At 35.8% G+C, this 12,532-nt stretch overlaps 1 protein-coding gene across 1 annotated transcript in view; it reads left to right on the top strand.

Moving 5' to 3' along the window:
- LOC137657842 (uncharacterized) overlaps positions 1 to 10,687 on the top strand; it is a 272,649-nt gene extending 261,962 nt beyond the window's left edge. The window contains 12 exon segments of the mRNA XM_068392431.1: positions 34 to 147; positions 772 to 909; positions 1,596 to 1,805; positions 2,176 to 2,392; positions 3,263 to 3,442; positions 4,401 to 4,619; positions 5,281 to 5,478; positions 5,794 to 5,905; positions 6,659 to 6,792; positions 7,585 to 7,832; positions 8,361 to 8,557; positions 8,893 to 10,687. Of these exon segments, the coding sequence (XP_068248532.1) occupies positions 34 to 147; positions 772 to 909; positions 1,596 to 1,805; positions 2,176 to 2,392; positions 3,263 to 3,442; positions 4,401 to 4,619; positions 5,281 to 5,478; positions 5,794 to 5,905; positions 6,659 to 6,792; positions 7,585 to 7,832; positions 8,361 to 8,557; positions 8,893 to 9,068 (2,143 nt within the window). The 3' untranslated portion in view covers positions 9,069 to 10,687.
- The last annotated feature ends 1,845 nt before the right edge of the window (positions 10,688 to 12,532 follow it).

Below are 12,532 nucleotides of genomic sequence, written 5' to 3' on the forward strand. Positions count from 1 at the left end.
CTTGTTACAAAGAACGTGTCTTTTCTTCCGCAGGGCCTTACACAGCTTGCAGACTCACGCGGCTTCTCGACAACTCTTGGACCAAGAAATGATTCCTCACATCCACGAGTTGGTCACGTCCAGTATCAACACACACGCCAAGAACTGGTGCGTACCTCTATAATCTTGGTGCTCATCATAAAGCACTTTTTTCTTGCTGTTCTCTATTGATATTAATGCCATTATCACAAGTGTTGCTGTTATCAGTATATTATGATTTCGATTGGGAGGCGTTCAAACATGTAGAATTTGATAGCAAGGAAGGAGTTATCAGATGTTTTGTTATTCGTTATAATTATTGTTGTTGTTGTTGTTGTTGTTGTTGTTATCAGTATATTATGGGAGACTCATTCAAACAAGTTGAATTTGATATAAAATACATTTGAAGGTTATTATTATTATTATTATTATTATTATTATTATTATTATTATTATTATTATTATTATTGTTATTATTATTATTGTTGTTGGTTTTGTTGTTGTTATCAGTATGTTGTGATTTCGATGGGAGTTACATTCAAACAAGTAAAATGAACTATATTTGTAGAATATTATTATTATTATTATTATTGTTGTTGTTGTTGTTGTTGTTATCAGTATATTATGATTTCGATGGGAGACTCATTCAAACAAGTTAAATTTAATATCAAGGGTTCATCAACTATATTTGTAGGATATTATTATTATTATTATTATTATTATTATTATTATTATTATTATTATTATAACCAGGTGGACATTACTGGTCGAGGAGCAGCTTCGAGGTGTCAAAACCGCTGACGAGCAAATCTCGAGAGTCATCAAGATAGTTGACGAAGCTAATGTCTTCCTACAGCAAGCTACTATTTTCTACAACGCCGTATTCTTAAAGTAAGTCTCTCTCTCTCTCTCTCTCTCTCTCTCTCTCTCTCTCTCTCTCTCTCTCTCTCTCTCTCTCTCTCTCTCGGGTTCGAGAAACGCTCAAGTTCAATAGCATTTTGTAGTGCATACAACCTCACCATCCCAGTAAACAAAGGATGGTGGGTTTGGGGGAGCCTGTAAGTCTACCTGCCGAGTCATGAGCAGCCATTGCCTGTCCCTCCCTGGTCCTAGCTTGGGTGGAGAGGGAGCTCGGGTGCTGACCATGTGTATAGAGGGTCAGTCTCTAGGGCATTGTCACTGTCCCTTGCCTCTGCCATTCATGAGTGGCCTTTAAACCTTTCTTTTTTTTTTTCTTTTAGTGTCTGTAAGCTTACCAATATTGTAAGCAAAGGATAGGGTGTTAGGGAGAGCATATAGGTATGCCTGCTGATTCATCAACAGCCAATTCCTGGAACTCCCTGGTCCTAGCTTGTATGATCAATTTTGAGGACATTATCACTGTCCCATGTCCCTGCCATTCATGAGTTGCCTTTTTTTTATTTATTTATTTATTTTTTTTTTTTTTTTGCAAGCTTACCATCATTATAAGCCTACCTGCTTAGTCATCAGCAGCCATTTCCTAGCACTCCCTGGTCCCTGTCCCATGCCTCTGCCATTCATGAGCAGCCTTTAAACCTTTCTTTTTTCCCTTGCAGAGAGATGAACATTCCTTACATGCAGACAACCTACCTGATGGTGAGCAAGAAGATCAACCCGTGCGTGCGTCCTCTCCTCATGAACATCTACAACCGCATGCCCTCCGTGCAAGACCAGGAGGAGATGGGAGCAGAGACCAACTTGCAGTACGGCCTGGAAGTCGGAACTTCCCTGTGGCAGCTATACAGGAACCTGGGGAGACTCCATTCGTAAGTTTTAACTTCTTATTTTAGAGAGAGCTTTCTAGTTGTTGTTTATGTCATTTTCAGACTTCATCTTTGTTTATTGCTTTTTTATTATTAAAATTGTTATATTTATTAATTTTAGAATTAAAATCAGTATTATTATCATTACTATCAACATTATTATTATTATTAAAATTATTATTATTGAAATTATTAAAAGTTATTATTATTATTATTATTATTATTATTATTATCTCCCTAATTATTATAATTATTATTATTATTATCTCCATCATCATCATTATTATTATTATTATTATTATTATTATTATTATTATTATTATTATTATCTCCCTAATTATTATAATTATTATTATTATTATTACTGCTGCAGATTAAGTGAAGGCTTGGCGCCGGAAGCCCGCTCCGAATCTGGCATCCGTGAGTACCACCGGTGGTTCTCTCGAGGCGTCATGAGATGGCTGGAACTGGCCATCTGGCGAGCGCAGGACATGATCAAGAAGGCAGTCGAGTTGGACAGCTTCGAGACCGTCGACGACTTCTGCGATTTCAGCTCGTCTGCCACGGACACCACCGGCATATTCCACGATGTAGGATTTTGTTTTATTTTCTTTTAAGCTGAGAAAGTGGCATTTTACTTTACATAATCTCATTTTGGTCTCCAAAAGCTTTCTATTCCATGCTTATCTTTCCTTTAATTTTGGTCTCATGTGGCATTTTACTTCTCATAATCTCATTTTGTTCTCCAAAAGCTTTCTATTCCATGTTTATCTTTCTTTTAATTTCAGTCTCATATCTTTGAGAAACACTAATTGTCCGCCTTAAGTATGTATATTCATTAAACGAGCTCTAGCGGGCCGTCCATAACCTTTTTTTGTTGTCTGCATTTTCATTGAACATTATCTTATTTTACGCATTCAATTTCAGTCCTACTTTTCTGTTTTCTCTATGGATATTTATCATATATTCTCCATAGAGAGATATTTTCAACTGTATTGGATGTGTTTACATGTTGATTTACTCAAACTATGTACATAAGAACAAAGTTAGAAATTGACAATTTTTTCTTCTAGTTCCTGATAGGTTCTTTTGTATTTTCTCTGATAAATGAAATATTCTTCAAATTCATATTCTATCCGTTACATTTCCTGTATTTTGTGTAATTTTACACTGGAATTTCAATCGCAAACGAAATTCTTTAGTCATGGTTAGGGTTGTTCTTTGAGACTTGATGGATTCTTTTCTATTTTCTCAGATTTATCAAATATTCTTCAAATTCATATTATGTCTTACATTTCATGTATTTCGTGTAATATTACACTGGATTACAGCTGAAGAACTGAACGGAATATGCACAGTAAAATAACCTTCACAAAATAATTTCTCTGAGGCTTGATTTAGGCATTAAAGCTATTGTACCATCATATTTTACACTTACAATGTAAAATGTTTTCTTCCAGGTAAAAATTTGGTGGCTCAAGCTGATGTGGCCGGACCCAGAGCACAGTGCTGTACTGCTGGCCAGAATTTTGGAGGACATCTGCTCCTGTGCGACAACGTATTCTGACCTTCTGAGAGCCAAGGTCGATAAAATGTTCCAGGGACAAGCAAATACTGATCGCATCTTCATAACAAAGCAGGTACAGTCATTATCATCTTTTGTTTTTGTCATTAGTATCATTATTTTGATGAATTCCTGCCTCACATGTGGTGCCATCTAGGACTCTCAAGTAAGAGGCAATGGTATTACCAGCTGAGCCACAAAATTCATAGAAAATGTAACTTAAGAACATTTATTAGTATTATTACAATGAAGTGATAAGGTTTGAGTGAAGCAATCATGTACACTGTTGACATTTATCGCAAACATAGTGTACCGATTATGTTTCATACACGCTGTTACAGTTTTGATTTTTCATCTTATCACTCGCTCTTCCCTGCACTGTTGTTGTTATCATGCTAGTTTATGCTTTTTCATGTTTGAATTTTGGTGATGTTCTTGCTCTCACATCGCTGTATATAAACTCGATGATTGTTTAATAAAAGTTTAGTTACATTCACCTCTCCTCTCAGTTATCACCTATATCCGCACATTGGTGAGCGTCACTTGAGGGTCACCAATGTGCGGATGCGCCTGTTAGGTGATAACTGAGAGGCGAGGTGACTACAACTAAACTTTATTAAACAATCATCGAGTTTATATACAAGGACTTGCGGGCAAGAACGTCACAAAAATTCAAACGAGAAGAAGCATGAACTAGCATGATAACAACAAGTTGGTTTATAACAATGCAGGGAAGATTGGGTTTTAAAACAAAAATCAAAGCCGTTAAGTATACAAGTGTGTGAAACACGTGCGGTATAGTAGTTTGCAAATATTTAAGTTATACATCAGATTAGGTCTTTAGCCCTTCAAACTCTTGTACCTTCTTAGCCAGTTTTTCAAATCTATTATTTTTTGCATACCAAGTAACTGAAAATCCACAAGCAAAGTTTTAAAAAATTAATATTGCATTATCACAAAAAACTCCAAATTCAACATAAACTGTAAACAAACAATAGGTTGCACTCCAATTGGTTCTTTCTCTATTTCTTCAGATTTGCGTCGGTTTAAACAACATCGAAAGAGTCAGAAGAGAACTGACTGGACTGCCAGGTCACTTCGGCTTTGATGCCACTCTAGACGAGATCAGGAGATCAATTAATGGAGAAGGGTCAGCATCACAACTGGAGGCAACAGTTGAGAGGCTCATCGTCAGTGCCACAGAAAACATGGAGGCCAAAGTCAACGAATTCATTGAAGCTGTGATATATCGGGTATGGATTTCAATTCAGCCTTTTGCCACTGTCTGAAATATTCCAGATGTCATGAATGTTAAAAATATCCCCATAGAAAGTTTTTTATCACCTCCGCCAACAAAGTTTAAAGGAGGCTAGGTTTCTGCCCCTGTTTGTGCGTGTATGTGTTTGTTTGTGAACAGCTTCCCGGTCCCAATTTTAATCGTAGAGTAATGAAACTTGCAGGGATTAACTATTATTTAAAAAGCTGGAAATTATTAAATTTAGGAAGGTCAAGGTCAAAGGTCAAGATCACGGTCAAGCAAAATGTCTAATTCACGATGTCCAAACTTATAGTTGACTATAAGTTTGGACATCGTTGTCACAGAGACTTCAAACTTGGTTCATATTTCCATGTATGGAAATCCACTCCAATTTATACATGTTAAGTTCGAAGGTCAAGGTCAAGCAAAAGATCGAGAAATAAGATGCCGCGGCGGAGGTCTGCGCTCTACTGAGTGCCCCTCTAGTTCTATCGAAAAGACTAATATGCAGAAATTGTTATAATAAAGCAAGCATGTAATATTACTCGTTTATCTAACAATAGGTCGTGTGGCCTAGCCTGGGTATTAAAGTAGAATGGTACGAAAAAGAAACTATGCTTAATTGTTATAATTAACACGTGTTATCCTTCCCACAGTTCAAACCAACTCTGGACAGAGCACTGCAGGAAGCATGTGAAACCCAGAGTGAAGCTCCTCTCCTGGAGCAGGTGATGGATCCAGCCATCCAGCTCCTCCATAATAACCTTCACGCGTCAAACTTCCAGAGATTCCTGTGGTACCTGTGGGAGGTCCTCATCACATTGTTCAGTGAAACCGTGGACAGAAATATTGAGGTACGAGGGTTTTATATAAGCTTTTCTGTGTAAATTTTGATTTGATAAGTTAATTTGTTGTTAGATGTAAACAGATTTAAATATAGTCTAATTTTTTCAACCTTAGCATATTGTCTGTACATTTTATTTATCAATTTTATTCTGGGTATGACCACAGTACTAGTCGTTAATTTGTTAAATTAAACGTACATGTTTAATATAGTTCTTTTTCATATGTAAATCAAAACAGTAATAACGTACCATCAACATTTACACTTATTATACGTGTTAACTTATATGGTGAATAGTTTCTGAAAATTGGATTACTTTTTGCAGAGGAGAAAGGCATCATACTTCAAAGGGGTCTATGATCTTTTGGAAGCATCCCTCAAGTTTTTCTCTCCTGATGAAGGGATTGGTCTTGATCCGGAAGAAGCTCGTACCAAGGGTAAGCATTTTAGAAGAGGTATATTTGCATATTTCATAAGTATAAAATTATTATTATTATTATTATTATTATTATTATTATTATTATTACTAGCCAAGCTACAACCCTAGTTGGAAAAGCAAGATGCTATAAGCCCAAGGGCTCCAATAGGGAAAAATAGCCCAGTGAGGAAAGGAAATAAGGAAATGAATAAATGATGGGAACAAATTAACAATAAATCATTCTAAAAACTGTAACAACGTCAAAATAGATGTCATATATAAACTATTAACAACGTCAGAAACAGATATGTCATATATAAACTTTAAAAAGACTCATGTCAGCCTGGTCAACATAAAAACATTTGCTCCAACTTTGAACTTTTGAAGTTCTACTGATTCAACTACCCGATTTGGAAGATCAATCCATAACTTGGTAACAGCTGGAATAAAACTTCTTGAATACTGTGTAGTATTGAGCCTCATGATGGAGAAGCTTATTTGATCATCTTTGAGTTGACCATTGAATATATTAACTTTTCAGACCTCGCCATAATGGTGTCTATGAAAATTTTTAAGATTAAAATTTAATTATATTAGATGCTATGAATTGGAAATAGTTTATTAAATCCTTACCATCACACTAAATAGATAATCCATCGTTGGCTAGGATCCAATTATACTTGTTCTATAAACATATTACATTTTATTATATATTTAACTAAGCACTGACTTGAAAAAACTAATAGAACTTCTTTCCATCTTTGTATTCCAGAATACACAGAGTTGCTCGATTTCCTTGACAGTCTGAGGATGTCGACAGAATCTCTAATTGCAAAGTATTACCAAGAACGCCATGATGAACAGAGTGAAGCAGCAGTGCCTTCTAAAGCTCAGCTTGTAGTTAAGGTAGAACATATTTTTCAGTATTTCCTATTTTTCAAAGAGGCCCTAATTCTTAAGTGACTTTGGTTTAAGAAGTAGAGTATTTCTTCAAAAGTGGTCTTTATATAAGATAATAGACTGGATTGTTACAAATGATGATTTAAATTTCTTTAGATCATCATCCTTTCCATTTATAAGAATAAAAATTTTGATTTATGATTTTTCTCATGTAAATAGTATGATTTAATTCATAAGAGTACCTCTGACCATATAATTATATATAACACATGTTCATATAAGGTTATGAAAATTAACTAAGCTTTAAATTCACTTGAGGAACTAGACTCTCTTACTACACAATTTACATTTAACGCAAAGGTAGTGATTTGGGGAAGCTTGTCATTTAGCTGTTTACTCAGAAAATGATAAATAACATGTTTAAAAAACAAGATAAAGAGGTACAGTAGTTGTAATTTTAGTTAGTTTGAATCTAAAAAGAGAAAAAAATTAACTGGAAAGATTTGGTGTAATGTATCATGAAATAAAAATCTGCACTCTATTGCTTGACATTTGTATTTTGGAAATTATCAGTAGTATTTTTCCATTGATTAACTTTCAGTACCAATTATTATAAATCTGGATAATAAGATAAGATACTAGTGAGATTGAAAGCAAAAGTGTTTTTATATGAGCGTAAGTGCATGAAGTGTAAACTTGGCTTCATTTAAATAGTATGACCCCTTAAGCCTCTGGGCTGGACAACTTTGCAGCAAAGTGTATTGAATAAGAATTATAATTCAATTGCCCTGCTTGCAGATGCTCTTCACTCGACCCGGAAAGCTGTTGGTGGAAGTGATCATGGCTCGCGACATGGTTACGGAAAGCGACACCATGAGCGTCAGTTCAAGGAGCGGTGGACTCCACCACAGCTTCTATAATCAACCGGTTGACTCCTACGTTAAGGTTCAGTTAGTCCCTCAAGAATGGTTCCCGTCGGCCACGGTGCGGAAGACGAAAACTCAACGAAAGGCCGATCCGGCAGTTTACGAAGAAACTTTTGAATAGTGAGTCAGAAGCCTTGGTTTCATTTATTGGAGTCTAATCCATAATAAATGAATACCTATTTGAAGACTTTTGTATAAATTACTGTAACCTTCTTTGTGATTGCAAGGGGTACAAATATTGAGAATTTCATTTTGTACTGACCACAATAGATGACTGTATTCCTTAACATGTGAAAGCTGTAATTATTTATATAGCCATGTTGCCCAGGCTACAAAGAATAATTCATTCCTTATTTTTTCAAGGTTAATGTTATGAAAACTAAGTACTGTAGACCCCCAAAAAACAAGTTTTCAAGGTGTAAATGAATTTTGTGTTTTCCAATAGGGTAATTAAGATACTGGATTCAGAAGTTATTAAGATAAATATATTTGATATGTAAAATGTAAAATCCACAAATTTTAAGAATAGAAAGAATTCTTAAACCACAAAGGCTCAGATTATTAGATGATTCAAAGTGCACTACACTATTGTCAATCTTCATTCGTATGTTGTGTTTGGTACTTCATTCGTAAATATTTCCATTACAGCGATATGAAAAAGGATAACGATGGTGTGTGCGCTGGCTTGCTCCTGTTCACCCTCAAGGACTACAATCTGGGACGATCAAATACGTTTATCGGAGAAGCTGTGGTGCCGCTCACTGACCTCCCTTGTGTCGACTCTTCCCAAGTTCACACTGTCCCCAACACATACCTTAAGATGACCACTCCTGGTCTGGATATGGGTAAGTTTCTTTTGTGTATTATTATTAGGTGATGTCTAGTAGTATTTTTTTTCCCTTTTGTGCATATGCAATAGAAATTTAAGTTAACCAGAAATTTTTTAAAAAGTTGATAAGACTCACAAAAATATCATAATTGATTTTCTTTGTATTGTACAGCATATTGTTGTGTTCAGTATAACATCAGTCTATTTGCCATATCCACCTACTCTATAATGATTTGGTGTAATGTTTTATTGGTAAGCCTAAATATATTTTGAACATAACTGGCCAATGTTAAAATATGTCAATCTGCCCATTAACTAATCACCAAAAACTAATCATGTACTTCACTTCAGGTTACAAGTCCCTGCGAGCTCTCCAACGACGTACGGGAGACAAAGTCGCATCTTCCTTCTTGAAAAAGGTGTCTAAGCGTCTACCAGAAACAAAACTCAGAACTCTGCAGAAACCTGATGATGAAAGAGGCAGACCTCGCAGTCCCAACCTAATAGACAGATTTAAATTCACCTGAGACAAAGAACGACGAGTACAGCATCATCTGTATTTGAGGTTGTCTGGTACCATGACGTAAAAAAAAATGCATTCAACCGATGCATTAAGATATATCCTCAGACAGTCTTAGTTTGCAAGGTGGTCTCATTGCTGAAAGTTTGTTGGTTTCCTCACAGTGCTGTGTCTCTGAATGTGGTAAACTGCTGTGAATTAAAGGAAAAATACTCTTCAATACTGTAAAGGAAAAATATTTACGAAAAGTCAGCTGTGCCACGATAACGTACGCATCTTGAACAATGCATCCGCGTCATCAGTTGACGTATGTTTATCAGCTATATCTATGTATTGCTATAGGCTTACTCAAGACAAAAAGAAAACAATGCATTACAAAGATAAGTTTCTCCCTGTGATCCTTTGTACATAGAATCCAACTGTGAAATAGAACTGAATGGCTGTGATCCCTGATATGATTTGGGTGTTTTGCTGCTCAGATGTTTTCTTGTACATACCCAAAACTATTGAGGAAGAGGCTTCGTTTCAAAGACCTCTGTGGTGTAAGAAAGAAAATCCATTGCCCTTTTTCATGTACGTCATGCTTCTGTTACCCATTACAGTCGAGTTATCCCACCTTTATGTAACCAGTTTTGATAGGAAAAACAGGCTGCACCATTGTTAAAATTCTGTTTATTTTGTTAAAATGTTATGAAAACTGAAGGATTTCTTATTTTGTTTTGGATGTTGTCAACAATTGGAATATTTATTTCTCTTTTTCTTTTATGAGTTTTTAATTAGGATGTGATAGCTAGCTATTAGCTGTATATATTCTTGTTACCTGTATCTAATGATTCTCACATAATCATGAATATTTTCAAGTGAACAGAGGCATACTTTTGTAAATCCCATTTACCTATATTGTACAAATAAAAAGACGATTACCTCAGGACATCACCCCTTCCTTTCTTCTCCGATTGCTCAACGTGAGATCACGTGCATCACACACGCAACACTGCATCTTCTGGAGTTGTGTCCTGAGGCAAGATGGTTCCTAAGTCTAGAGAACACTGAGGGTGCTGCCATTGCAGGAGCATATTCATCAGAGCTCAGAGGCTAGCCTGGTTTTTTTTTAACTATATTCTGAGGTTTGCTGGCTGTTTTTATAGATATCTGACAGTTTGTAAGTGATAGACTCGAACAGTATTACCATATTATGATGCCAGTCGTGACAAATTCAAATCCTTTATTTTTTCAGTACCATGTAACTCGCCCTGTTTTTATCAGAAACTTGGCCATGACAGGAGAAGAAAACATTTTATTTCAGTTATGTTTAATGGTAATATTTCATAACTTATTAGAGCTCTGTGAATGTCTCCCCAATGCAATCATAAATCACAAGAATAACCATTGGTGCTTTTTACAAGGAGTATAGTCCTTCCAGAAGTGCCGTGTCTTTGTCATTTATCGAACAAGAGTCATTGTACGATAGGTAATGCTCGTTAGTTTCATAGGTTTTCAACTAGTCATTCTGTAAATGCACTTTCGTTTTTATTTGGTTTCTCAGTTCTCTCTTCTATTCTCTTCTTCAGAAACAGTTATTGTATTGTTTTATATTGTGTATAAATAATAAATATTTATGGTATACCGCTTGTGTTCTTGAACCACGTTCCTGTTTGTGTACAGTACTTGTGTGTCTGGTAAAGGAGAGAAGGTTATCAAATCATTCTTGAAGCTGGAAAAGTAGATTAGGATCTTTTGTGAATGGCGTGTCCCTCTCCCCCATTCTGCAAAAGAGGAGTGGTGAACCGAACCTACGTCTAAGGGCCCCTGTATTTTAAAATATTGTTTTTTTTACTAAAATTGATAAAAAGAAGCAGTGCAGGTCAAAACCCATTTTCAAATTATACCACAAAGTTTTGATTAGTGAAGGAAATGTAGGAGAAATCCAGGAGTATTCGAAGATAAACTCAATTGATATGGTAATAATCTTTATTAATATTCTTGAATATAGTTTTTTTTTTTTCTAATCTACTTCTCATCTTAATCTAACTACAAGGACTATTTTATTTTTCATTTTCTTATAGAATCATTGCAAATCTTTGTAGAAAACCTTGCTGTTTTGCTGCTTCTGTTGCACCATGAACCAAGTGTTTTTATTTATAACAGTTCTGAGTTCTTGTTCAGAATCTTTTTCCTGTGTAAGCAATTGGATCATTGTTTATAACAACCTATGGACATTAGTGAGAGAAATAAAAGCATGTATGATAGAAAGTGAAGTAAAGACCGAGACCTTTTAGTTTAGGTTGAGTGAAACCACTGAGAGAAAAGCTTATGTATACACGATACTGAGAGAGAGAGAGAGAGAGAGAGAGAGAGAGAGAGAGAGAGAGAGAGAGAGAGAGAGAGAGAGAGAGAGAGAGAGAGAGGAGATCTTACGTATCATAGTCTATTATCTTCATGATTTTCATCCAATGGGTTTCATGGGAATTATTTTTTCACAATGATTTCATGACTGTTTATTAACCTTTTCAAAATGATGATGAAAGAAACAAAATGAGAATAGTTTAATTGCAAATCTGGTGGACAAGAAATGAAGCCATACATTAAGTGTGGCATGATCATGAAGAGGAACTCCTGAGGCAAGTGGAAGAAGTTGAAACCTTAAGTAAGTAGGAGCTAGTTTATCGTGTTGTGTAAAGGCTGGGAAGGTCTTGCAATAAATTTGGTATGGATAGTGAAAGAACAGAAGTAGTTCATTATATATCCAATATATCTATGTGGGTGAGAATGTAAATGATGACTGGAAAAATAAGAGAAATGAAAGGTGAAATATGTAGAAGAGGAACGTATTGTTTATCATTATTATAGTTACTACTAGCAGCGAAGCTACAACACTAATTACAAAAGCAGGATGCTATAAACCCAAGGGCGCTAACAGGGAAAATAGCCTGTGAAGAAAGGAAATAGGCACACTATTCTATTGTTTCCATGAGTATACCCTCAAACAAGAGAACTCTAACACAATACAGTGGAAGTCTATGGTACAAGAGGCTATGACACTATCCAAGACTAGAGAACAAAAGTTTGATTTGGAATGACCTCCTAGAACAGCTGCTTGCTATAGCTATAGAGCCTCTTCTATTCTTACCAATATGAAAGTGGCCACCGAACAATTCCAGTGCAATAGTTAACTCATTGAGTGAAGAATTTTTCGGTTATCTAGTATTGTCATGCGTGTGAGAAAAGAGGAGAATGTACTGTATAAAGACTAGGCCAGGGTTGTAACGAGAGAGAGAGAGAGAGAGAGAGAGAGAGAGAGAGAGAGAGAGAGAGAGAGAGAGAGAGAGAGAGAGAGAGAGAGGAGAGAGTTGTAACGAGAGAGAGAGAGAGAGAGAGAGAGAGAGAGAGAGAGAGAGAGAGAGAGAGAGAGAGAGAGAGACCCAATTACAGTAATGTCTTGCCAGTATCTCAACGGGTGGCTGGTGTCTT

The sequence above is a fragment of the Palaemon carinicauda genome, chromosome 18, assembly GCF_036898095.1.
Source record: "Palaemon carinicauda isolate YSFRI2023 chromosome 18, ASM3689809v2, whole genome shotgun sequence".
NCBI lineage: Eukaryota > Metazoa > Arthropoda > Malacostraca > Decapoda > Palaemonidae > Palaemon > Palaemon carinicauda.